At 45.2% G+C, this 27,231-nt stretch overlaps 2 protein-coding genes across 27 annotated transcripts in view; one reads left to right on the forward strand and one right to left on the reverse strand.

Moving 5' to 3' along the window:
* The window catches only part of FBXO25 (F-box protein 25), a 74,711-nt gene extending 62,443 nt beyond the window's left edge, over positions 1 to 12,268 (forward strand). For 11 of the 19 annotated variants that reach the window (XM_005562490.5, XM_045397792.3, XM_005562494.5 and 8 more), the window contains 2 exons: positions 2,088 to 2,114; positions 3,073 to 12,268. In XM_005562490.5, the coding sequence (XP_005562547.1) occupies positions 2,088 to 2,114; positions 3,073 to 3,162 (117 nt within the window). In that variant the 3' untranslated portion in view covers positions 3,163 to 12,268. The remainder of the gene's footprint in view (positions 1 to 2,087; positions 2,115 to 3,072) is intronic. The other 8 variants (XM_074000166.1, XM_045397791.3, XM_045397794.3 and 5 more) reach the window with 1 other exon arrangement.
* Positions 3,569 to 27,231, reverse strand: part of TDRP (testis development related protein) — a 77,776-nt gene continuing 54,113 nt past the window's right edge. For 2 of the 8 annotated variants that reach the window (XR_012416986.1, XR_012416984.1), the window contains 3 exons: positions 15,447 to 15,602; positions 15,149 to 15,307; positions 3,569 to 5,615 (listed from right to left, as the gene is read on the reverse strand). Coding sequence is in view for 5 of the 8 variants with exons in the window: in XM_005562503.4 (XP_005562560.3) it covers positions 26,795 to 27,140 (346 nt within the window). In the remaining 3 variants the exon portion in view is untranslated. Of the gene's footprint in view, positions 5,616 to 10,608; positions 15,308 to 15,446; positions 15,603 to 24,209; positions 27,141 to 27,231 lie in introns of those variants that run through there. The other 6 variants (XR_012416985.1, XM_074000168.1, XM_074000172.1 and 3 more) reach the window with 4 other exon arrangements.

A 27,231-nucleotide genomic window follows, 5' to 3' on the forward strand; every position in this document is an offset into this window, starting at 1 on the left:
GTTGGGCCGTACAGATCAATCTCCCTTATCTGAAATGCCTGGGACTTGAAGTGTTTCCGATTTCAGATTTTTTTCATCTGTTTCATTTACACAGAGCTTGAAGATAATTTCATACAATGTTTTAGTAATTTTATGTACTTGTTAATGTGCAGTTTTCCACTGTGGCATCATGTCAGTGCTCAAAAGGTTTGGATTTTGGAGCATCTCAGATTTTTGGATTACAGGTGCTCCATGTGTATAAGAATGTGCTGCCTTAGTTTCCTGAAATATGTAAGTTCTGATTTTTTAAAATTGAGAGATGATGTAGCCTTCCAAAAGAATTTGCTTTGCCATTCTTGTATTTAGTGAACCTTATCATACTTGATCAAGTCATGAAAATTGAGAACAAGTCTCTCCTAGCAAAGACAGCTGCCCATCTCTTAGTTCTGGGAGGTTCATGTCTTGCCCTGGAGGCTGTGATGTCCACTTCACTGCAGCTACAGTGAATGGCCCCATCACAGCTTCTCCCACTGAGTATCATTCTACAAGGCAGTCCACGTTTTTAGTTCTGAATCCATGCATGGAAGTATTCAAAAAGAGCCATCCCTCCTAATTTAACCCCTGAAGGTGTCAGGTACTTCTTGCCCTGTCTCCCATCTGCTCCATCAGTGTGGCTAACCGGAGGTGAGTGGCCTGGTAGGCCAAACCCAGATTGGAGTCAGGCAGACCTGGACCTGCCTCCAGGGTCTCCTGAGCTTGCTGCCCTCCTAGGGCCTTGGTTTGATGCCATGAACTATCACACAGAGGAGCTGTGAATGTCCAACAGTCCTGCACCTGGAAACCTGGCACATAGCTGGTACTCAGAAAATGGCACTTAGGGTTAGGGTTACTGCTTGTTTTTTGTTTGTTTAGCATCCCAGGAGTTTGTGTTGACTGAGAAACTCAAGTAATATCAAAGCTAGTAAGAAAATGAGACTGGGTGTTGGTGACGGTAAATTCTTACCTGGCCCTGGGACTTGGTCATGAGCCGACACCACGGTGCATCTGTCTCAGGTCGGCATCTGGTGTTTTATCATTTCCCACAGTACATAAGCCTGGAGCTCTCCAGTCAGCAGTGCTGTGGAGCTGCTTCATCTGCTCCCAAGCTGGTTTCCCATCTGTTCCGGCTCTACTATATTGGAGTTCTTTTTTAACTTTTCTACCTGCCTTAGCCTTTCACGCAGTCTTTAAGTAACTGGGCTGAGTTCAGCTCTGGAGCCAAAGACTGACTTCGTTGGCCCTCGGAGGGTACACTGGTGCACCCTGCACTCAGGGTCACTGAGAGGGGTGGCGTTATCTCCTGGCTGTACAAAACCTCAGTTAAAAACTGTAGACTTGTCGGCTGGGTCAGGGAAGCCAGGATGAGCCGTTTGGCATTTTTATGTCCTATTTTTTCTTGGTGTATCAGTTGCCAGAATAGAGGTCTGGACACCTGACCTTGACCCCACAGTCCTGTAGGTCTCCATGGTCTGGTGTTCCTGGTCTTGCGGGGGAACCGCTCCGCTGGTGCGGCCTGAACCAGCGGGGGAGGACAGCACAGGAGGGCAGCAGCTGAGGCTTGGGTTTGTGTTGGAAAGTGACACCCACTGGTCTGAAGAAACAAGTGTCAGAGGTGGGGGCTGGCTTAAAGTGTGGAATTGACTTAATTTGCCTTATTTAGCACAGAGCAGACCCTTTGGACATTAAATAACAGAACTTTCCCCAAAAAAACTTACAAATTTTAATATAAACTGCACATGGAAATAGCATCTCTTTTTCAGTGAATAATTTTGAAGGTTATTTAGCACGGCAGCCTCATTAGTTGCCAATTTGAAAGACTTAAAGGTAAAGATATGTTGTCTTAAGACTGTCTTCAAGTAGTTTGGGAATTTGGGTTATCTGATGATGCCTTGTTTGCTTGCTTTAAATAACCTTGTACTGTCCAAATTTAGTTACCTGATGTTTTTAGTTATTTTCATTAATAATATGAATCAAACCTGAATGCTTACAGTCTGGCTCTTTCTAATCTTTTCCTTTTTTTCCCTCCCTTCACTGCATTCCTTCCTGATTCTTTCTTCATGATCTCAAAGGACTACCACCTTGCTTTACTATTCAAGGTACTTCCCTGTCTTGCCACACATCCCGTGTTCAGGATGAAAACGTTGCATTGTGCTGCATCTCGTGCACGTCATCCTGGTCACTGCCCAGCTCGATTCCAGCTCTCGCTGACTTGAGCTTTCTCAGGACCCTGAGCAGGGCTGAGTGGCCACTTTGATCACCTCAGCAAGGACGAGAGTGTTCATGAAATATTTCGCAGAACAACACCTGAGTGCTGAGGGAGGATGCTAGACGTGCCCATAAACACTTCACCACACAGCACCTGGGTTGGCAGCACTGCCAGGGCATGCCATGGAGAGACCCAGCACTGACCCGAAGGCCTCTGGTCCCGTCTACCTACGTTCCTCCTAAGATTCTGCCAGCCTTCATCCACAAAATTAATTTTTCTTTTGTCGCTTCTCATATTAAATAAAATTCTGGATCCTTAGGTATGTGAGCATGGCCAGCTCCCTTGGAGCAAGCAGGAGCCTCGGGCTGAGGCCATGTGTCCCCACGCTCCTGTCCTGTGCAGGGAGCCCAGGCTGATTGAGGGATGAATGGTGGGTGGAGGGAACCCTGTGCGCCAAAGTGCACCAGGAACAGGACAGGACAAAGGAATGGCTGGGACCAGAGGACAGAAAGTCCCCAGTGGTTTCTTCTGTCGCCTTGTAGATTCCCGGGCAATGCAGGGTGGTGTCAGCAGCTGGCTCCTCTGACTCAATACCAGATTCGGCACTGGAGGGCTGACCTGGGGCCGCCGTCTCCTGCCCTACCTGAGCAGGAGTTCCATGGAAAACCTCTGCGTAGAATCGGCTGCGGCTGCCCTTGTGTTGATCATTCTCATCCAAGTTCTCTCTCATGTACCTCTGAGGTGGGGCCCAGGGTCCATGTCAACAAGCAGCTGACGACCCCCCAACCACCATCACTAGAGTGTGGCTGGTGGTGGCCCCCTCCTAACCATCTCCCACCTCCCCACAGGACTCAGGACACCCCTGCACGGCGGCCGACCCCGACAGCTGCTTCACGCCTGTGTCTCCGCAGCACTTCATCGACCTCTTCAAGTTTTAAGAGTTGCCCCTGCCATCCCTGTTGGAGATTGTGCATCATGCTGTCTGTGCAGGGCTCATAGTGAGTGTTCTGTGAGGTGGGTGGAGGCTCCTGGGAGGCCCTGCTTCCAGAAAGCCTGGGAAGAACTGCCCTTCTGCACAGGGGGAGTGCGTGGTTGCATTTTCATCATTGAAGGTCAGAGGCCAAGGAAATCATTTCTACTTTAAACTCTTCTTCTAAGCATATTAAAATGTGAAATTTTGCATATTATATATATATAGTTCAAAAATGTTTCAGGTGGTCAGCTCCACATTCTTTGTTAACCTGACACTAACAGCCAATAATATGCTTCTTAACTGTCAAATTACAGTTTCCCAATTTTATACTAATTGGGGGTGGGTGACAAAACAGTTGATCCTTGTAAATACATTGTACAGAATATTTATTTTTTCTCAAAATGCATTTTAACTACTACATTGGCTGTGCCCAGATGAGTCCTCTTTGAATAGAAAGTGAACCCAGGGCAATGATAGCCATTCTTGTCTTAGGGCTTATGGGTCGGGGTATGAATTGTGCACACACAGCCCAACAACGGGCAGTGGTCTCTGTGGTCCTAAGGCATCCAGCACAGGTTCTGGCAAGGGTACCCCTGCTCGGGGTGTGGGCTGGTCTGTGCATAATCCCGGACTGTGATGGCAACAGCCCAGTGCAGTCTGAATTTCAGTTGTGTTGAAACTACTTTAATAGACAAAGTAATAAATGATGTTTATCTATTGATACAAACCATCAGTTTTGCATCCTACTGAGAAATGTTGTTAGTGATTTTGATATTTAAATCCTTAAAAGATTGCTTTCTTTTTAAAATAACGCATGTCCATTTTAGAAAATTAGAAAATCAGTCCCACCACCCAAAGATTATTGTGCATGCTGAAAAGAATATGAAAAATCCCCTCAGCAGGCATAGGATAGAAATGCATTGTTGTATATTTCCATTTTCGAATAGGGTCAAGGAACCCAAGAAAATCATTTCTACTTTTTTTTTCCTCTAAGCATAATAAAATTATACTTTTATAGCTTTTATAAATAGGACTAAAAAAAGATTCTGGATTTTTCAGCCCCACTTCTGTGAACTGACACAAATGGCCAAGAATGCATTTATTTGTCAAATTATAGTTTCTCCTGAGGTGATGCAAATACTTGGGGCCTCCATGAATATATGTTAGTTTTTCATAAAACCATAAATGTCCTGTATCCCACTGTTATTTCACAACCCCTCCACCCCACCTTTTTTAGAAACAGAACCATATCCTAAATGTTATTTGGAAACTTGGTTTTTATTAGCTCCGTAGAATCACCCAGATGGAACAGGCTTTATCATCACAGCATCCTGGGGTTCCCGAGTGTCTCGCTGTTAGCATCAATAACTGTGATTAGCATCATCACACATAACAATGTGGCCGTCTCCTTACAATAAACCAGTAGTCAACATCATGAGTCAAACATCATGAGTCAAACATATTTTAAGGCTTTTAAATATATTTCTAGATTGTTTATGAAAAAAATTTTTTTGGAGTTTTTGAGACAGGGTCTTGCTCTGTCATCCAGGCTGGAGTGCAGTGGTATGATCTCGGCTCACTGCAACCTCTGTCCCCCAGGCTCAAGTGATCCTCCCACCTCAGCCTCCCAAGTAGTCAGGACCACAGACATGTACCACCATGCTCAGCTGTTTTTTTGTATTTTTAGTAGAGATGGGGTTTCACCATGTTGCCCAGGCTGGTATCAAACTCCTGAGCTCAAGCAATCCACCTGCCTCAGCTTCCCAAAGTACTGGGATTACAGGCATGAGCCACCGCGTCCAGCTGAAAAAAGAAATTGTTTTAATCTAGGAAAGGGAGTAAGTACGTGGAGTTTCCATTATCCCTGAAGCACAGGTATTTCTTTTTCTGTTGGTGCTGTTTTAATAAGTGAAGAATTTGATGTATGATAAATTGTGAGCTTGAATATTTCCATATATTTATTGTCCATTTGCTTTTCTTGTTTTTGGTAAATTACTTACCAAAAAGTAATGTGTTACTTAATGTGTTACTTGCCTATTTTTTGTCGGGGGGGGGATGTTAGTCTTTTTTCATATTAGTTTCTTCTTAGAAGGAAATTATCCTTTTGAAGTTGTGGTTCTTTCCCCTAATTTGTCATATACTATTACTGTCATTTAATTGTTAGACATTATAACAGTTCTCAGCTGTGCTATCGAATCACAGATACGTGCATTTAACTTGTATAAATTGCACAGTACTTGCCTGGAAAACAACCATATTAATAGTGTAGGATTCCAGCTGTTCTGCTGGGCTGGCATATTTCCACAGGCCATGGACACAGCTAGCCGCACTGCCAGTGCATGAGTCACAGCCTTCTGCAGGTGCTTTCGAGGAACAAGTTGTGGGAGCTGGGCAGGTAAGCAGGGATGGTTTACATTGCTGGGGAGAGATTGAAAGGTTAATGGAGGGTATAAAGACAGAATAAAGACAATTTTGAGGCACTTACAGAAGATCAGATAACACCAAACAGAGATGAGAAGAGGAATCATAAATCTCCACATTGGAATGGTATTTTTGAATACAGTTTCTCTCACGGGGCCTTCCAAAAGTAGAGATGCCACTCCTGTGAGATTAAATTACATTCTGATGCCTTCATTGCAGTGAAGTCGATAATTTAGGACACCAAGAGCCTAAAGCCAGGCAGTAAGTTTCACTCACCCATCGTTCCTGCAAAAGGCAATGCCAGACACTCTCAAGATAGAATCTCCAGTCATTCTCGGACCTGTTCCCAGTCTGCACTGCTCACTCAGGGCTGGTGTCTGTTGACACCCAGTTACAACTTCCTTTTGCCTATTTTGAGAGTCAGAAAGTCACATTCCTCACCTAATTTATGAATACACACAAATTGGAAAGGCATGCAGTAGCCTCTCAGGAGCAGACCAAATTGTAGCTGTCATGGTTTACTGTGTGATGTACAGGATCTCTGTATGCACTGTGTGTGTGTCCTGTACAGGGCTGTACACAGCAAACTGTGTCTACTTTATGAAAAAAAATTAATGATCTGTGAACAATTTTTGCCTTAAATGCTGCTTTTAGAACCAAACTGTCATATAAGATTTATCAGTTCTGTTAACACCTTTGTAGATTCCTGATGCTATGTACAAAATCATGTCATCTGTGAATAGACAGTTTCACTTCTTCCTTTCAGCCTAGATGTCCTTTATTCTTCTTTCTTGCCCCACTTCGCTGGTTAGAATCTCTAGTACAATACTGAATAGCAGTGCAAGGGTAAACATCCTTGTCTTGTTCCTCCTCTTAGGGGAAAGCTTTCAGTCTCACCATTAACTATGATGTTAACCCTGGGTTTTCCATAGATACCCTCTGTCAGGTTGGGGAAGTTCCCTTCTATTCCTAGTTTGTTTTTATCATGAAAGGGTGTGATGGATTTTGTCAAATGCTTTTTCTGCATCTCTTGAGAAGATAATGTGGTTTTTAGCCTTCATAAGATCAATGTGCTGTTTATTACATTGACTGATTTCTGTATCTTAAACCAACCTTGCATTCTTGGGCCAAAGCCCACTAAGTCATGGTTTATGATACCGTTTATACATAGCTGTTGGATTTGGTGTGTTGGAACAGCCAGCCCTCTGTATCCACAGGGGATGGGTTCCAAGACCCCCCCACCCCACCTGCCACCCACCACCTTGTGATCTCTTGGGTTTTGGTGTCTATCTCATAGGATAAGCTTAGAAAGTGTTCCCTCTTCTGTGTTTTGGAAGTGTTTGTGGTGGTTTCTTGTTAACTCTTCTTTAAATGTTGGAGAGAACTCCACATAAGATTTGAAGTCACTGAGAAGCTTCAATTTATCTCCCCTTTTGGAAATTCATTTGTTTTATTATCCTTTAAGAGGATAAGACCATTTTCTCTGGCAATGCCTTGTAATGGTTTTTCTTTTCATTGCGAAGGCCTAACCTAGTAGATAAATGGACTATGAAACCTAGTCTGTTCTGCTTATCTTCAGAATTATCAAAAGGAAAGGGTGCTGCCCTCTGAAAAAAGTCAGAAGTGAGCTTGGCTTATGAAACTTGACTTTTTAATCTCCCTCTCTTCATTATGATGTGTGCACGTGATGGACACCACTCACCTCCCTTTAGTCCCTATCTAGTGCAATATCGAATGCTACCCAATGACAAAGCCAAGGGATTAGCAACAGGTAGGAGGAAAAATAAGGACCTGCATACATGACTAACCAGCACCAGCCATTGGGGCCTTCTGATGGCTGACACCAGCATCCACCCTGCTCTCAACCTCCCTGCACCCATGTCTATCTCAACAGAATTGCTGCTTTTGTCTTCACTTAAGCCCCACTCCTTGTCCCTACCTGTTGTTTCTGCATAGAGGAAGCAGACTCTCAACTTTGGAAAGCAGTGTCCCCCCGCATCCCATGGGCTCAATGCCGCTGAGCTGGTAGGAGCTGCTCAGGTGTAGCCTCTGCCTCCAGAATTCCAGCAGGAACTGCATCACTGTGTGCCTAAAAAGCCCTGGCTCACAGCGTGAGACAGTGTGTTCTAGGTGGTAACGAGGCACCTACACACGCACCCCCAGCAGTCCTCTCTAAACTCAGGCAGTGCATGGCTGCTGCCATTCCCACCCTCAGCATCTGTGAGATGAAGGAGTCGCTCCCCAGGGCATCTGCCCCAATACAGGCCACGTGGATCTGCCATTGCTTTTCACGCAAATGCCTAGGAGAGGCTGTTAACCCTCCTAGTTGTTCTTTTTGTACTTGGTCCTCTCCCTTCCAATCCTCACTGGCTCAAGTCCACAGAGTGACAAAGAACAGAGATGCCCAGAGCACGAGCTGGAGGGACAAGCAGGAGAAGGCACTGCTGGTGCCACAGGGGTTTTGGACCGTAACCAGGGTTCACTGAGGATAGGGTTCCTTTGAAATGCTCTTGTTCTTCCTGTTTAAGTAAGGGAGAGCAAAAAAAATGAGGGCATCTGTGTCAAATAGGAGAGACACCTCAACTGTCTCGTTTTTGTGTGGAAATTTCATTTTTATTTGATAATCATTTGAGAAAGTTGCACAGATGAAGGCAAGTTGGCTTTTATTATCTACCTATGTAGTCAATTCTAATGTCATTTAAAAGAATTTGATGTATTAAAATACACATGAAATTTACCATCTTATCCACTTTAAGTACGCAATTTAGTAGCATTAAATACATTCATACCGTGCAGCCTTCTCTACCATGTATCCACAAGTTCAAGTTTACAAGATGAACTTCTGTCATCTTGTAAAACTGAAGCTCTGTACCCATTAAGCACCAACTCCCTATTCCCCATCCACCAGCCCCTGACAGCCTCTGTTCTTCTTTGTCTTTTTGAATTTGACTACTGTAAGGACCTCGTATGAGTGGAATCAGAAGAGATTTGTCCTCTTGTGACTGTCTTATTTCACTTAGCATAATGTCCTCAAGGTTCATCCAAGTTATGGCATGTGTCGTGATTTCTTTTTAAGGCTGATACTCTGTTCTATGGGTAGACCACATTTTGTTTGTGCACTCATCTGTTGATGGACACTTAAGTTGCTTCCACCTTTTAGCTATTGTGAATACTGCTGCTGTAAACATGGGTGTGCAAATATCTGAGCCTCTGCTTTCAATCATATGGCAATTCTGTGTTTAATTTCTTAAACTGCCATAACTGATTTCCATGGTGGCTGCACCATTTTACATTCCTACTGAAGAGTCCAGTTTCACCACATCCTTGCCAACACCTATTCTTAATCATTGTCATTCTAATGAGTGTGAAGTGGTATCCTGCTGTGATTTTGATTTGCATTTCCCTAATGACTAGTGATGCTGAGTATCTTTTTGTTTGTTGGCCTATGTCTTCTTTGGAGAAATGTCTATTTGGGCTCTTTGTCCTTTTTTCAATCAGGTGTGCATTTTTGTTAAGTTGTAAGAAGTCTTTATATGTTCTGGGTATTCACCCTTTTCAAATATATCATTTGCAAATACTTTCTCCCATTCTGTGGATTGCCTTTCACTCTGTTTTCTTCTTTGATGCATGGAAGTTGTTTCTGTGTTTCTTTTAGTTATCTGTGCCTCTGGTGTCATATCTAAGAAATCACTGCCAAATCTAATGTTGTTAAAATTTTCCCTTATGTTTCTCCTAAATGTTTTAGTTTTAGCTCTTAGTTAAGGCCTTTTGTCCATTTTAATTTTTATATGTGGTGTGAGGTAGATCTAGCTTCATGTGAATGTCCACTTGTTTAGCACCATTTGTTGAAAAGACTGTCCCTTCTCCCTTGAATGGTCTTGCCACCATCAAAAATCATTTGACCCATATGTGCAAGGGTTTATTTAGGGATTTGCTATTCTATTCCATTGGTCTATATGACTCTTTGTTTCACTACAACACCATTTTGGTTATTGTAGCTTTGTCATAAGTTATGAAATAAGGAAGTGAGAGACCTCCTACTTTGTTCCCTTTCAAGATGATTTTGGCTGTGTGAGGTCTCTTGAGATTCCATATGAATTTCAGGATGGGAAAAAAAAAAGCCATTGGGATATTTTGATAGAGATTACATGAAATCTGTAGATTGCTTTAGACTATGGACATGTTAATATTAAGGCTTCCAAACCATAAACACGGAATTGCTTTCTATTTATTTGTGTTGACCTTCCTTTCAGCAATGTTTTATGGTTTTCAGTGTACAAGTCTTTTACCTCAAGTTTATTCCTAAATATTTCAGTTTTTTGTTACAATTATAAATGGAATTTTCTTAAATTTCCTTTTGAGGTTGCTTGTTATTGTATAGAAATATCATAGATTTGTTGTGTTGATTTTGTAAACTGCAATGTTACTGAAATTGTCTATACAAAGACACTAGGATTTTCTACATATAAGATCATGTCATCTGCAAACAGAGATAATTTTGCTGCTTCTTTTCCAGTCTGGATGCCTTTTATTTCTTTTTCTTGCCTAATTGCTCTAAGACTCCAGTACTGTGTTAAATAAAAGTGGTGAGACAGGGTATTTCTGTCTTGTTCTTGATCTTCAAGTAAATGCTTTCAGTCTTATTGAATATGATGTTTACAGTGGGATTTTCATATGGCCTCTATTTGAGGTTGTTTCCTTCTATTCCCAGTTATTGAGAGTTTTTATCATGAAAGGGCATGACATTGTCTCAAATGCTTTTTCTGCATCAGTTGATATCACATTTTTTTTCTTTCATTCTGTTAATGTAGTATGTATTACATTTATTGACTTGAGCATGTTGAAACATCTTTGCATACCAGCTATAAATCTCACTTGGCCATGATGTGTAATCCTTTCAATGTTCCCCTGAATTGTGTTGGCCGTATTTTGTTGAATACTGATTAAAAAAAAAAAAAATCTTGGTCAGGAATACTGATGTGTGGTGTTCTTTTCTTGTAGTGTCTTTGTCTTTGTTTGGTTTTGGTATCAGAATAATGCTGCCCTCATAGGATACATTTGGAAGTGTCCTTTCCTCTTCAGTTTTTTGGAAGAGTCTGAGAATTGATTTAATTCTTCAGATGTTTGGTAGAATTTCCATATGGCCCTGCGCTTTTCTTTGTTGGGAGGCTTTTCATTACTAATTCATTCTCTTGACTAGCATAGGTCTGTTTAGATTTTCCATTTCTTCATGATTCAGTCTTGATACACTGCTGTGTGTTTCCAAGAATTTGTCCAGTTCATCTAAGTTATCCAATTCATTGATATATAATTGCTCATAGTACTCAGTTGTAATGTCCCCTCCTTCTGGTTTTTAGTTGTTTTTCTTAGTCACTCTTAGCCAAAAGTCAGTTTTGGTTATCAGCAAACTCTTGGTTTCATTTATTTTCCTCTATTACTTTTCTGTTCTCTATTTTTGTCTCTGCTCTAATCTTTATTATTTCCTCCATCCTGCTGGCTTTGGGTTGATTGCTCTTCTTTTTCTAGTTCTTTCAGATGTAAATTTAGTGTTGACTTGAGATCTTAATTTTTTTAATATTTGTATTTACAGTTATAAATTTCCTTTCTACCACTTTCACTGTGCCTGTTTTTTGTATGTTATGTTTAAATTTTCATTTATCTCAAGATATTTTCTAATTTCCCTTGTGATTTCCCCCATTAATCCGCTGGTTGAGAGTGTTGTTTAATTTTCACAAAATTGTGTACTTTACAGTTTTTCATCTAGTTACTGATTTCTAGTTTCATCCCACTGTGGCCAGAAAAGGTATTTTATTTCTTCAGTCTTTTGAAATTTCTTGACTTGTTTTGTGGTCTAACATACTGTCTATCCTAGAGAAAGGTCCATTTGCACTTGAGAAAAATGTGTGTACTGCTGTTGTGTCTGTTAGGTCCAGTTGCTATGATGCTGTTCAAGTTCTGTCTTGCGACTGATCGTCTGTCTGGTTGTCCTATCCATTACTGAACGTGGGCTGTTACTGAAAGAAGTCTCCTACTCTTACCATGGAACTACCCATTTCTTCCTTTGATTCTGTCAATGTTTGTTTCATATACTTTGGGGCTCTGATGTTTGGTGCATATATATTACATCTTCTTGGTGAATTTTCAGACTTTTTAAATTTCAACAACATGAACATGAAATTATAGGATGTCTGGGATTTCCTTTGAATCCGTGGGACTGGGAGTAACTATAGATGAAACAAGGCTGGCCAGTAATTTGAGGCTGCAAGGATAGGTACACATTGGGGTGTAAAGCAGGGCTCAACACTTTTTCGGTAACGGAGCAGATGGTAAATATTGTTGGCTTTTCTAGCCATGTGGCTCTCTTGCCACTTTGCGGTAGCGGCATGAAGCAGCCACGCCACGCACCAGTACATGTGGCTATGTTCCAGTCAAACTTTTTGGACAATAAAATCTGAATTTCACATACTTTTCTTATGTCATTAGATATTACCCTTTTACCTCTTTTCACTGTTTAAAAATGTAAAAATCATTCTTAACATTTGGGCTGTGCAAAAACAGGGGGTGGACCCAATTTTGGCCTGTATTTCGCTTGCCAACCCGATTTATACTTTTGTATCTATTTGACATTTTCCATTAAAAGTTATATAACATTACTTTTTTATACCTGTTACTTTTTATTGTAAAAATAATGTATTTTCATTGTAGAAAGCTTTTTTTAAAAGCCAAAATACACACATAAAAATGTTACCCATGAATTATGAGAATTACTTCAAGGTAATTATCCTTATTTTGAAATAGCTTTCCAATATTTTATATTGCTTTTTGAAGATGCATAACATGATCCCAAATAGTTAACTAAACACCACCCTCCTCACCCCTCCTGCCCAGAAACCCACCCATCTGGAGCTGCATCTCCCAGGAAAGGAGACTCCAGAGGGAACTGCCTTCTTGCACTTCTCTAACCTGGATTCCCAAGGGAAAGATGTGCATCTTCATGCTGAGCTTTGAAGATTCTTACAGAATAAAAATTCTCACCATATCCTTCTGTCTTAAATAGCACCAGTTTTAAAGTCTCCAGGGAGAAGAGATTTCTAAAACTCTAGTTTCCAAAGAATGAAAAAAAATCACTTCTCAAAACTCAAAAGGTATTTCGTCACCCCTACACCATCCAGATTTGTTCAGCTTTCTTGAAAATAAATTATCTTAATTTTAAAAAATATTTTCCTAAAACTCTATAATGCCAAAGGGATCAATATCATCACTTGTTGTAAGAGCTAAAACTCTACCCCTTTATCAGTAAGTGAAAATACCTGCAACTCTGAAAAACCATGCTGAGACATTAATTTCTGAATACTTAAATGGGGCCCAGTTGCAGTCCCTCACACCTGTAATCCCAGCGCTTGGGGAGGCCGAGGCCAGAGATTGCTTGAGCCCAGGAGTTCAAGACCAGCCTAGGCAATATAGCAAGACCTCATCTCTCCAAAAAAAAAAAAAAAAAAAAGCCAGGCATGGTGGCACAACATAGTCCCAGCTCCTTAGGAGGCAGAGGTGGAGGCTGCACTCAGCTGTGGTTGTGCCACTGCACTCCTGCCTGGGCAACAGTGTGAGACCCTGTCTCAAAAAATACAAAAATATTTAAGTGTATCCACGCAAACTGATAGCCACCGAGGGGGTGGGGGGTGGTCACTGTTTATTACTGATAGACACACTTGAAACAGATGAAACCACTCACTGCTCACTGGTAAGGGAACAGTTGGTCACCAAAAGACAAAGATGCCAGCATGTTGATAATAACCTTCAAACATAATCAGAAACCTAGTGGATGGAGATTTGCCAAGAAACAGCAGGTCTTGGAGATATAGTAACCAAACTCCAGAGAATGGAATACCTCATGAAGGTGACAAGTCCTTCAGTGGTGATGAAGCCAGTCTCTGAGTCAGAGAAAGGCACAAAGGAAAGCATCATGTTCCCAAGGCACAAATGCCAGGAGAAAACAAGCCCACCAGCAGGAGGCCTGCCTTTAACACTCACCTGCTGGTGTGAGGAGACGAGGCCGCAGCCGCATCAACCCTGGCTCTCCTATGTAACATTCACTCGGGACTGCCCATGCCCCTCCTACGGGCTCAGCACCATTCATGCTCCTTATCTGTTAACCCCTTCCCCAAACCCTGCTCTTCCAGCAGATGGCGCACACTGCCACACGTGGCTGAAAGGATAGCCACGTGTGGGGAAAGCCGGAGGTGCAGTCACTCCCCAATGACTATGTTTTCCCTCTAAAAAGTTAAGTGTCACATTTCAAAACACCAGCTTATTTAGTAAACCGGTTTTTCTGTACATAACCCAGACAGGCACCTCTTTGGGGCCCCCATGTCTACACAGAGTTGGGCACTGCCCTGGACTCTGATCTACCTGATGGACAGCTGGTACAACTTAATCAGCTGTCAGCCTTAAATGAGGCTCAGAAAATACAGGGAAGTGTCGAGTGCATTCGAGCACACAGCTTGAGGACTCTCCCGGCCCGCGGGATAGTCAGAGCAGGCCCTGGAGGAGGGGGTGGGAATTTGGGGAACAAGAGACATGAGAAATGGAGACAAGACAGTGCTCTGATCAAGTCTCCTTTAATGGCGGTAATGCACTGCGTTATATACACTTGGAAGGGAAGGGGTTGGGCTAAGGCGGAAATGATCTCATTGCCGAGGGCGTGGCCAGGTTAGTTTTGGTTTCTCCGGTCTGACGTCATGTTGCGCTTGCGCTATTAAGTAACAATTTTCCCCGGGCGCGGGAAAAGTGAGTGAAGAAGCAGCAGGAAGAGCGCCATCTTTAATGAGGTATTAGTACAGGGGAAAAAAGGCAAAGATAGGGAGAAGGTGTGGGGTGGAAATGAAATAGCTCAGGCGTTTAATCCTCAGTTATTATTCGCTTGGGGAGGCCGAGGCGTGCAGCTCCAGACAGAGGACGGCCACCTGGGGGATGGGCCCCACACCAACAGGGTCAGCGTTCCACAGTGGGAAAGTTAAGGCTTCGCTCACAGGCAGGAGCTGAGATGTCCGAGTCATGCTGTTCTCCACAGACCAGTGTGTGCGCTACGGCGACTTGCCCCATTACAGATGGTGCACTCCACCAAGTGAGGAGCAGTGATCTCAGGGGCCTCGTCTCCAGTGCATTTGGTCGTTTACAGGGAAAGAAAGGCAGAGGTTGCAGCTGCATGCGTCATGGCTCCAGCTGCATAGCTGCATTCCTTCCAATACTCACAACAGTTTTCTGAGTGCTTTTTAAATTGTAGTTTCAGGGGGCACATGTGCTGCTCTGCTGCATAAATATGTTGCATGGTGTGGGGTTTGGGTTACTTTTGAACTCATCACCCAGACAGCGAACGTAGTGCTCAGCTTTTCAACCCTTGTACCCCTTCCTCCTTCCCTCTTCCCTTTTGGAGACTCCAGAGTAAAGTTCCAATGGCATTAAGTTTGAATTAAGTTTGACTTACTCAGTTTCACACAGCTTTATAACAAAAGGCCACACAATCATGTTACCTCTCAGGAAAGCAAGGGGCTCTGTAGCGTCTTGGCTGTTGTGTGAGCGATGTCCACTAATGCAGCCTTCATTTCAAGTTCTCCTCTCCTTCCTCCTCCATTCAGGATCTATCAAGGGGAAGGTGATGGGCTGTGACATGAGTCACACTCACAGGATCCCTGTAGCGTGGAAACAGAACAGTGTCTTCTGATCTCAAGGTGGTTAGCATGTTTCTAATTCCCATGGAAATTGGTTTGCTAGTGCCTACCACAAAGCTGCTTACATTTGCGGGGGTGGGGGGGGATCAAATGATCTCACCTGCATTTTCACTGCTGTGACCTCTTTTCTGGATCTGAGAGGGAGGACAGCAGGTACCTGTCCCACGTCGTGGGCCACATCCCTGGCTCTCTGCTTGCAGAAGAGGTACCAGGATACAGCCCTCGAGAAGCATAGAGAGGGCACAACTGAGAGACGCTTAAGGAATAAAGGGAGTAAGGTTAAAGATCCAGTTGTTACCACCTGAGCCTAATGTTACCACTAATGGTGGATGTCAGACACCATGTGACCCTGCTGTGCACAGGGCCCAAGAGCTACCCTGAAAGAAAGCAGCAGCTGGGATTAACCCAGCCTTTAGATCCAACTTCTTGTTTGTAGGAAGTGCTAAGGATGGAGGAGTGAGTTAAACACCTCAAACAACAGTGTGTTCAGGAAAAGCTGGGAGGGAAGGGAGGGACACAGGGGGCTCCTGATTCCAACATGAGAAGATTTCAGAGACAGAACCACCATATATGATGCATGATCATGGTTTTGGGGGAAAAACAGGTAAAAGGTATTTTCCAATTTTCCAGACAATTGGGCGCGCGCACACGCGCGCGCGCACACACACACACACTAGATGATATAGGAAATTAATTTTGTTAGGTGTGCCAATGATACTGCACTTATGCAGACAGCATCTTTTTTTTTTTTTTTTTTTTTAAGAAATACATCTTGAAGTACTTGGGGGTGATATGTTGTCGGTAATTTACTTTTAAATGGTTAACTAAATATATGTATGCACACACAAAGCAAATATGACAAATACAACCATTATTGAATTTCAGTAGCTGAGTTTATGGGTGTCCATTGTACTATATACTTTTGCATAGATTTTTTCATCATAAAAAATTTAAAAACTGAAATTGTCAACCTCCCCCCACCCCAAAAAAGCCAAATTAAAATACACACGGTTAATTATGAGAATTAACCACTATTTGAGGATTAAGTGTGATTTGTTTCTCTTCCTTCACCCCACTGGCCTCAGGAATGAAAAACACTTTAAAGGGAGAAAAAAGTAAAACTCTGGCCACAATCCTCCACCCCATCCTGTCCTGTCTGCTTCTTGTGTCAGAGCCACTGAGGGAAAATCACTATTTAAATGGTCACAATGGCTGGGCGCAGTGGCCTACACCCAGCACTTCGGGAGACTGAGGCAGGAGGATCACTTGAGCCCAGGAGTTGGAGGTTATACTGAGCCCTGATCGTGCCACTGCATTCCAGCCTGGGTGACAGAGCAAGACCCTGTCTCTAAAGAAAATTTTTTAATAAAAACAAATAAATTGTCACACATTCCTAAGGTGCATTAGACTTTGCTGGGAGACGGCCTTTCTAGTTCACCATTGAGCTTAGCATTTCCTGCTGTTAAAATTAGAATAACTTTTATTCAGGATGTGCTCCTCCGAGATGAAACGGATGTCCGATTCTGGGAGCCGGAGGAACACGCTGCAGTGCACTTCCAGACTCTGGGAGGAGTGGGCAGGCACACAGAATCTCAGGAAGACGGTCCAGGGCAGCGGGGACATCCATCGTGTGTTGACTGTCAGCTCTGACGGCCCGGCTTGAAGCTGCCAGAGACTCCATGTGTCCTGGGCCCCAACAGACAAAATCAGAATGTGCAGGAGCCTGGGCAAATGAACCTATGACCCTGGGCAGCTGGCAGACTTTAAAAGCAAATTCCAGGTTCAAGCCTGTCTTTTTAAATATCTGCCCAAGGCTGCCATGGACCAAATTCCTAAAGATACCTTGTTGCCCTAGAAATGTCTTCAAAACTCAGTAACCCACTAGTTTTCCCACTTTGTCCAGAGACTTGGCTCCCACCTCCCCGAGCTACATGACCTTCCATCAAATCCACGCTCCACACAAAGAAAATAGCACCTAATTCTGATGAAAATGTCTGCCCATGGGACAAAGCCCTGCAGGGCCCAGCCTTGGCCTCGAGGGAAGGCAGGATTGGGGGTATGACACTAGCCCCCCCCCCCCCCCACAAGAGCTGTGCCTCACCTCACACAACCTCCCTGGTCCTCACTGGGTGAGGTAGAAATGCCACCGGCTCTACTTCCTGTTGATGTGCGGACATTGATCCTCTCTAGGGTTGAGAACCAGCATTTAGACCCAGAAATGGACTTCATGGCGTCAAGGGAGAAACAAGCAAGAGTAGAAAATGAACAAAATGAACAAAACAAACGGGAGGGGACCGCAATGGACAGTGGTTCACAGAAGAGGGCCTGTTTCAGAAGAAAGAAAAGCCTCTTGGGGGTGGCACACAGGTGAGAGGACCCAATGGGTCAGGGCACCAAGGAGCCAGCCAGGTGAGCTGGACCCTTGGTGGCACAGGGACCTCAGGATCTGCAAGAGGATTCTATGAAAGCACATGCTTTAAGAGGCTGCAGGTGAGCCTGCCCGAGAACACCTCCCACACGAGTTGCCCCACGCTCTCCAGGCTTGGCCCCTCCACTGGCTGTTCGGCAGTTCCAGCCCTGAAGCCCCTCTTCACAGGGCCTCCCACCATCCCCAACCCTGTCCTCACCCACCAGCTTCCTCAGCAAGCAATTCTTTAATCAATTTTAAAGAGTATTAAGTATGTTACAGAATAGATGGCACTCGTGTGACAAAAAAGAAATCCAAGAACTGAAGTTCAGAAGGCCCAGCCCCAACCACACCCCTGACTTTTCTCCTGTGAATGGAAGGGCGTTTCAGAACCCCAGTGGTACATGCTACCAGGGCAGGTCTCCCTTCTGCTTCCAATGCCTTCTACTCCCCGGGCCCAGGGCTCAGCCATGGGAGGAGCCAGTGCAGCTGTCACGCGGGCGTCTCCTGTGGGTGTCCTGTGAGGGTGGCTGTTATGCGGTGGGTGCACAGGAAGCAGCCATGGTATCTGGGGTTGGGAGGCAGCAGGGGACCCAAATCTGGCTCCTGCAAACCCTGGGGACCAGGTCCCAGTGAAAGCACCACCCTGGGCCAAGACCCTGAAACACTAGAGAAGCTTTGGGAAGGTGCTTTCACGTAGAATGGAGGGAGACAAAAGTGGCTTCCTGGCATTTGGGAGGGAGGTGGCAGGGGCTGCGTGCAGAGCTGGGATGCAGGCCTGAAAGCTGCATCTCCTCCACGGAGAGCACCTCAGACCCTGACCTCAGCAGCAGGCCAGGGTTGGGAAGGGTGCGCCTTCAAGCTGATCGTGTTTTGAGTACTTCATAGAACATGTTGCAGTCAGGCCAGGCTGAGGCTGGGCCCACAAGTGGACCCCACAGAGCACAGCTCAGATCAGTAGAGAGAGGCCCAGAGTAGGGAGTTGCCCAGGCTGCACTCATGTTGCTGGCATAGGCCATGGCCTCCTGAGACAGTACTCGGGCCACCGCACACCTTACAAAGGATGCCACCCACCTGGCCAGGGGAGGCCCAGACTTGACACAGAGGCCCCAGAACCACACAGCACCAAACCCCATCAGGGCCCAGCAGCTTCAAAACAAACTCAGAGCCAAACAGGTGTCTGCCTTGGTGCAAAGATCCCAACTTCAGCATCTGACCCCAAAACCCACACCAGAGGGGGACCCCCCTAGGGAAACGCCAGAGGTCATGGTAGCGGGAGGCGCCTTCCAGAAGGGAGCCCCAACACTCTCACAGTGGCTCAGACCTGGCGCAGGCACAGCCCTTTCCTGCCCAGACTCGGGACGTGGCCTTGGCCTCGAGCCTGCCCATCCTGAGCAGGCTGTCCCTGGTGGTCTGTGTGAGCTTCTCTGCACCTGTGATACTTTGCCTCATTCCTGGGAAATGCTGCATACATAGCCACAACTGAATCAAGGTTGCCCTTCCTCCCCACCTCAGCCTGCAGTCCCCCATCATCACTTGTCATTCCACCTGCAACAGAACAAACTCATTCCAGGCATTCAAGAGCGGGACTCTCAGACCTCACTCAGCATCTACAAAATGGGCACAGCAATGCCAGCCTTGCAGGACTGTGCTAAGGCCCCAAAGGGAGGCAAGGGCAAAGCACAGGTGTGTGACGGGTGTGGCACACACAGGTGTCAGTGCCTGCTGGGGCCCAGCAGGGCAAGGCCACAGGCTGGTGTTGCTGCTCTAAGCCCTTCCACCTGTCCCCTCCCTAAAAAGCAACAGGAGCTCACATAGATGTCGCCTGAGCCTATCCCAGCCGACTGCAGCAGCAGAGGCAGCCGAGCCTCCTTCCAAAGCCCACAGGAACAGGCAGGCAGCATGGTCAGGCAGCCCTGCCACTTGTCACTGTTTAAAAATTAGATTATTTTTTAATAACCTAAGAACAAGTACATAAACAACCTAAATAATAAGTTTTCATTTTGCTCACTTCTAGTTTTTATTTCTCAGCTGAGGTTTTTTGGCAGAAAGTTTAGTTGAATCCTCAAACACAGCTGGCCGTATGAGCTGGAGTTTTCCACTTCAGGGAACTGAAATATATTAATTCAATCAAAAATAGTTTACTTCCTCGGGGGAAGTAAACTGATTTTGTTTTGTTTACCTCCCTCCCAGCCCAGCCTTTCACTGTGCCAAGTCACTGCCTAAATTTAATAGCTTGACATTCTGGGAGGCCAATGGCCTTCACCTGGGGAGGGAGCGGGGGTCAGCAAGGGGTGCATTTTCAGCTCACCGTGCTCAAGTTGAGACGGAAAGCGACGGACCTGACGCCCCCTAAGGCTTTCAACCCAGTGGAGTAGAAAGCCCCAGACACTGCAACATTCCTGCCTGGCAGGCGGTCTCCTCTGTGCCTGGACTGCTCTGAGCTGACTCCACCCCAGGCTGTGCCTGCCTCCGTTTGGTAAATTATGACTTTTTTCCCATGATGCCCACATGGAAGCTGCACCTCCTCAGGGTGAGCAGGTACATGAAGCGCGCACGCAGCCAGACAGCAGGACACGCACGTGACGGGCAGAGGCGAAGCTTCAGAGACGGCACCAGCAGGACCCCAGGCTTCCAGCTGCTGCCTCGCTTCCCCGCAATCCAAGGTGGAGCTTCTGAGACAGCGGATGGCGTATCTAGGAAGCACCACAGGTATACACGCACCGTGTTTCTTTGTGAATAGTCAGTATTCTTTTCTAATATTTTTTGACACATTCCAGAAAGATTAAGAACAGAGGTAAAATTCACCCCAAAATTCTTTCATTTAAACACAACTATTAAAATGTATCATTTATCACGTCTTACTGTGGGGACACTCCAGCTCCAACGGGAATGTGTCCGCATCACCAGATGACCCGTGTTCTTGAGGCAACGTGGCAGCAAAAGGTGGGTTTGCCTCATCAAAGGCCGCCCACACCAGTGCGCTAACATCAGATTGTCTTGTGTTAAAAAATACAGATTGCCAAGAAAAAGTGGCTTTTAAAATAAATGCATTGTTAAATCTGATGTTCTCAGGAGTCAACATAGCAGAGAAGTAAAAGTACAGGGTACTGACGATAGATAAAAGCACCAGGTATTGACAACAAGGAGATAAAACCCACATCCAAGATCTCAGAGACCCTGGCCCAGGCGGGCAGGTGGAACCAGGGATGGAAGTCCACAGCCGGTCCCTCACCTGCCAGCAGCGTCATCAACTCTTACCTACCTGCTGATGCCATTTAAAAGTAAAACCTTCTCGGCTGTCGCTGTGAATGAAGCCTGTGGCTTCCCAGGTAGAGTCAGGGCTAGCCGCAGGACTGGATCAATAAGGCTGCCAGTACTCAGCGTGCTGCCCTTAGAGGGAGTCCCCGCCCCCCGCAGGTTAAGAACTCCCAGTAACAACAACGGGTGCTGTGCTCACGACCTCAGAACGTGGCAGGCTCCTGGGCCATCGCAGTGACTCACAGCAGTCCTAAGAGACAGGCCTGCTGCTTCCCGTTGTGCAGGAGGAACAGGGTCTCTGAGGCCGAGTTGCAAACAAACACCCACACGGTGGTGAGTTCAGGACGGGGCCTCACAGGTGGCATCATCACCACCTCAGGATGGGCAGAGGGATGCCTGGCAGGCAGGCACACTGGATACTAGTTGTGACCTTCCAGTTGTCAGGACCTGTACTGGTAATCCCAGTCAACATCGGCTTCCTTCCACAGCAGCTGCTCTTGGCTCCTCACTACACAAGGGTCCCTAGCAGTGTGCCCCGGGGTGTGGCGTCCCTGCTGTCCCAGGGCTGTCAGCCCAGCAAGGAAGAGACGCCCCACAGAAAGAACACCCTGAACACAGCCAGGACGAGAAGGACAACCAGGAAGCTTGGTGTGAGCATCTGGGCTGAAGGGAGGGCGGCTCCATGGAACCGTTCCGCTGACCTCTCAAGACAGGAGAAAAAGGGCCACGGATGAAGTGGTGGTGATCAGCCCCTAACCTGGACACTTCACAGCCAAAGAAGCTACCGGAGAAACGTGTGGTGCCAGTTGCCTCCCACGCTGGGCCACACCACTCAGCCCAAGTTCTCGGTGGGCTTCAGGATGCTGCCGGGGGGTGATGTGGCTCTGAGCACGGACCCGTCCCCGCCTGCTGCCTCGCTCCCAAGGCCCCGCATTCCTGCCCAAACCTCACGGGAAATGTCACTGTCTACACCACCCCCACCACAAACACCCAGAGTTGTCTTCCTGGAGGTGGCAGCTTTTACAGCAACTACACCAGTGAGTCCTGAATTCCCAGCAGAGGCTGAATTCCCAGCAGGGGCTGATGGGCACCAGCTGTATTCCGCAAGGCCCCTCACCCGCCCAAACCCCGTGCCTCCTGCCGTTAGCTCTTTATAATTAAAGTGTTTAAACAGACAAGCACCTTTGCTTATAGCTATTCAAGACTAATCTAAGATGCAGAAAACCTAATCTAAGATTAGGAAGTATTCAGTATTTCACAGATTCACCAATATCCTTCAAGCTTCACTATTTTCTCCTCAAAGCCCTCTGAGAACACTCTGACTTTCTAAACAGAAAAGAGCCTGAAGTCAGCAGCCGGTCCCCTTCTCAGGGCTGGTGCTGCGGGCCAAGGCCTCAGTGAAAGGGCCACACTGAGCAGCCTCAGGGCACTGCCGGGCACTGCAGAGACTGCTCGGCTACCAAACAACGCAGCTCCAATGTTTGAAGTACTGAGCTGTCTTCTTTCAGTAGAATTTTACACTTTTGGACAACGGCCAAAAGCTAGTTCACTTTTCTGTTATTAGCTAAAAGCTTAAGTTTTCATTTCCATGTGATTCTTCCTTCACAGTAGGAATCTCAAAGGTTCTCAGGTAACAGAGTAGTGCTTTTCCTTAAATAGGTGCAGTCAACTGGCTGGACTTGCAGCTTCCCTAACAGCAGAGCAGTCCTGAGCCCAGCGGCCAGTGAGAGGTGGTGGCGGTGGCCTGCCCCTGTGCCCCTCAGAGCTGCAGCAACAACCAGATGTCAATGCACAAGCCCCAGTGGCAGGGTGAGGGCTGGTGGCCACTGCCAACCACTGACAAAGCCACCACAGCAGCTCTAGTAGGTATGAAGAACTACAAAACAATAAATCACTTAAATCTGAGGCTGAATTGAGCATAATTTCATCTGATTCAGCCCTCGTTTTGATGTCTTATATCCACCACTATGAACAATTTTGGGATGACAGAACCGCAGGCCAAGAGGGGAATCACTTGTTGCTGCAGTTTAAATCCCCAGATGTTGGTTCTGGCGGGTGCTGGGTCAGAGAGTTTACGTCGCAAGTCGCAGCCCCAGGCAGAGACACTTCTACCAAGCAACACAGCACCTGGATGAGGAGGGCCACTCCGTTTCCGCCGAGGCCGAGGCCGAGGCCGCTCACAGTGCATTCCTACCTCATCAGCTGGGCTAAAACTGGTTTTTTACCAGAAGGAAAAAAACAGCAGCAGCAAGCTATCTCAGTCATTCAGCACTGTTTAAACAACCTTTGGACTACTCCAAGCATTTTGTTGTTGTTTTTACAGGGCCTCACTCTGTCACCCAGACTAGAGTGCACTCTGCAGTTGAGGGTTTTTTTTGTTTTTTGAAAATGATCAAGTAAATGTTGATCTGGAAAAGTCACCTTAGCCAACTGATCTCTTCAGAGCTGACTCAAGTGTGCCCTGCTGGCTGGTCTTTTGGTTGATCAAGCAAATATCAACTGAAGAATGACCAAAAAAACTCAAAGTGCATTCATGGCTAAAACTAAACTGGGAGAGTAAGAGAGGGCAGAATGGTTCCCTCACCTGTGAGACAGCCAGAGGACGATCGGAATTACATGGCAGGTGTGGGTGAGAAGCTCAGGCTTAGGCTCTGAGGGCACCAGGCAAGGCTGGGGGGGGCAGAGTGGGCACCCATGCCATCCATGCTCCCCGGCGAGGGTGGAGTAGGTGACAGTGCAGTCCACACTCACCCATGAGGTCAGCGAGGAAGGCCGGGGAGTCCACCTGCTCAGGATGCAGGTCTGAGAAGAGGGATCCCACACGGCCCTGCGCCTCCCTGCAAAGCATCTGCACCCAAAAAGCGGCCTCAAAGGCACTGCGGGCTCCAGGGTCCCGCTCCCACGGGAAGTGAGCAGCATTCTCTAGAACAGGCCGCTGCTTTCTAAAAGACTTGTTCCTAAGAGATGGTCATTTTCCTAAAGATAAATAGAAAGAATTGTTGCTACTATGTTCATGTTTCTCCACTCGGAGGAGTAAAATCTTGCTTAAGGACAGAACTCATGAAATAAAGAACCAAAAACAGCAGCCGGGTGCCCCGCCACACTGTTGCCCTCCAGAGTGGAGGGCCCTGCACCGAGGACTCAGTCACACACAGGCCATTCAAATACGCAAAAGACACATCTTGAAAACCAAGGTTGAAGTTGCTCATTTATTCGTGAAAAGTCCACATGTGTTGACTGCATTCTAAAATGAGGCTAAATAGGAAAGGTGCCATTAGCTCTGAGTGATTAAAGCCATCGTAAGCAGATGCCAGTAATCATGCAAACCAATAATGAAAGAGCTTAGAAACAATATTTTTATTTTTAAAAAGCCTCAACACTAAGGAGGAACCCTTCTCTGAAACCCATCACTTTCCTATTAAAAAATTAAAAAAGTACAGTAGAAGGAGCACAGGACAACTGTCTCCACACAGGGAAGCTGTGTGTTTACACAATTCAAACACCCAGAATAAAAACCACATTCTCCCATTAACTTGTGAAGATAACAAATTTGCTTTGGTAAGTTCTTTCAAGAAAAGATATTTTTTCTCCCAAAGCACACCAATAAATATTTATATTAAAAACCACAGTTAATTTAATCAGGCACAGAAGAAAAAATCATTTTTACATTAGTCTTTGTAGATAAGAAAAATCTGATTTACAGTGCACATTCCAATCCCAATCTGAGTTTGTCCTCAAATTTTGAGAAATAGCATAAAGAACTTATTTTGCCAACTGTGCGTCACAATTCTATGATTGATGTGAGTTGCAGGCACTTAGCGTTCCAACAGAGGCACAGCAACCGCTGCCATCACACCACAGAGCTCCCCACTACGTGGGCAGCGTCCCCATCTCCCCACACACGTGTGATTTCCAGAGTTTCAAACACAGTGTTTACATTCCTGCGCAGCAAGACCATGTTAGCCAAAAACAAGCCTACACTGACTTCCGCTTGAAAGTATTTGCAGAAGTCATGAAATGGTGAATGTTTTTACTATCCCAGCAAGCACTTCTCTAGGGAGAAAGACAGTTACGACTGTTTACCTGAGGAAACTTATGATTTGTCAACTTAACTGTTACATTAAAAATGATGAACTGGTCTCTGTATTATGGAACAAAGAAAACCTCCACAACTTCACCATTTCAAGGTTCTAATAGAAACTGGAATTTTTGTTTGAACACCACTTGAAGCATGTCCCCCTTTCAAGACTTGATAAGTAAACTTCTTATTCTATTAAAAAAAGTAGATGATTGACAGAAGGCTAGATGGATGCAGACTGAGAGATGACAGACAGAGGGTAGGTGAATAGATACAGATGATTGATAGGTATAAGCGATTGATACAGATTACAGATTTAGCTAGATGAATGGATGTATTAGGTTGATGCAAAAGTAATTGCTGTCTTTCCCATAACAGATGACAGATCATGTAAACCTGTTCTATTAAAAAAACATGCAGACGCTGGTAACACTGCAGTGTGTTCTGTCATCAGGCACACTCAGTTATTCCACAGGAGCAAGTGGAAGGAACATCCACACGCATGAAACAGCACACAAGTGCATGCCGAGCAACTCAGGAAAGGGTTTGTGTCTTGTTTGTATGTGAGGGGAATGCACAGTGTAACTGGAGGTTTTATTTTGCTTTTAAACAAAAAAGAAAAATATACCTTTTCTTTCAAACCACTTTTACCTAAGATAGATATCTGCAGGACTTGCTGATAAGTGCCAACCTGCCAGGGACACATAACTGGCACCTGATACTGTGCAGGATCACATTGTCAAGGACAGTAAAGCAGACAGAAAAAAAGCGCGAGATGCTCTCAAACTGGCTGTTGGTTCTTGTGGAGAAGACACAGCTTCTCACAGATCTAACACCAATCACAATCGGCATCTCGCTTTGCAAGAACAAACATATGAGCCTAATAAAAAAGAGGCACTTCAGTATTTTATGCACAGTCTTCACTCTATAATGAGCAAGACAATGTTTCCTAAATAAAATTATCATCATACTTCTTTAATCTGTAAACAAAAGAGAGAGCAAATGTTTTAAGAAAATAAAGGAACCGATTTAGAAGTTCAAAAGAGGTAAAAATAAAATTCCAAAAAAGAACCATGGTTACTATCCAGTGCACACACAAGAGGCTATTCCTCCCTCAGCAAAAGATGAACATGCATTTTAAGATACTGACATTTTACACCCAAATATAACCTTTGCTTTTCCAGTATTTGTTTAAATATTTGTTTAATAAGAACAAAGTTTAATTTGTCAAGTTAAACAAAATTTAACCTAACTTTGGAAGATTCATCTTACCTCCTGACTGTAATTTTCTGGCAAAAGAAAAGAACTGCATGACTGCTGCATTTGTATGTGCTACACACAAGAAAAAGGGATAGAAGTCCTGAAACAGAACGATGACAGAGAGCAGCATGAAGATGATTTGTGGCAAACTGCAAATCATTACTGCTGTATTATGGGACAGCATCAAAAATTCACATCTCCAGTTTCTGCAAAACATGGACTGATGGGTATTTCTGCAATAAGGCAATCAAATGTACAATCCCTGCATGTGTTCACCAAGGAGTCACAGTGTGTGTGAGTTCATTAAACAATGAAACAGAGGTCCAAATATGAAATATAGGCAAAAAGTAGACTCTATTCCTTCTAACAGAAAAGACTCAACAACTACATGGTATACTAATAAAAGGCCACCACGCCGGGGCACACTTGCCACGCAGCCCCCTCACTCCACCTCCTCCGGGCTGTCCGTCAGGTGGCCTTTACTCTGCCGTCGGATGCTCACCAGCCTCCCTGCCGAGCGCAGGCTCCACCTGGAGCTGTTTGCAGAGCTGGCCAGGCTGGTATACTTGGTCGAGCCCTTGGCGTCATCCTCCCAGCCTGACCAGGATGGGTGGCCACCCATGGTGTCCTCAGAGTCAGCCGATATGTCTTCAAGAGCAAGTTTTGGAGGCTCCCAACCTTCAATTTCATCTGGTTTTTTAGACTGTATATTCTGTTTTAAAACCAAATTGTCCCAAAATCCAGATTTCTTCTCTGCCTTCAACTCTTCTTTTAATCGTAAGTTAGTTCTATAGGAGATGAAAGAGTTAGGTGTTGGTGACCCAGTGGTCTTAGGGCCTCAAGCTGTATCCATTTTACAAACATAAAATTCTTTAAAAT

Source organism: Macaca fascicularis, chromosome 8, assembly GCF_037993035.2.
Source record: "Macaca fascicularis isolate 582-1 chromosome 8, T2T-MFA8v1.1".
Taxonomy (NCBI): domain Eukaryota; kingdom Metazoa; phylum Chordata; class Mammalia; order Primates; family Cercopithecidae; genus Macaca; species Macaca fascicularis.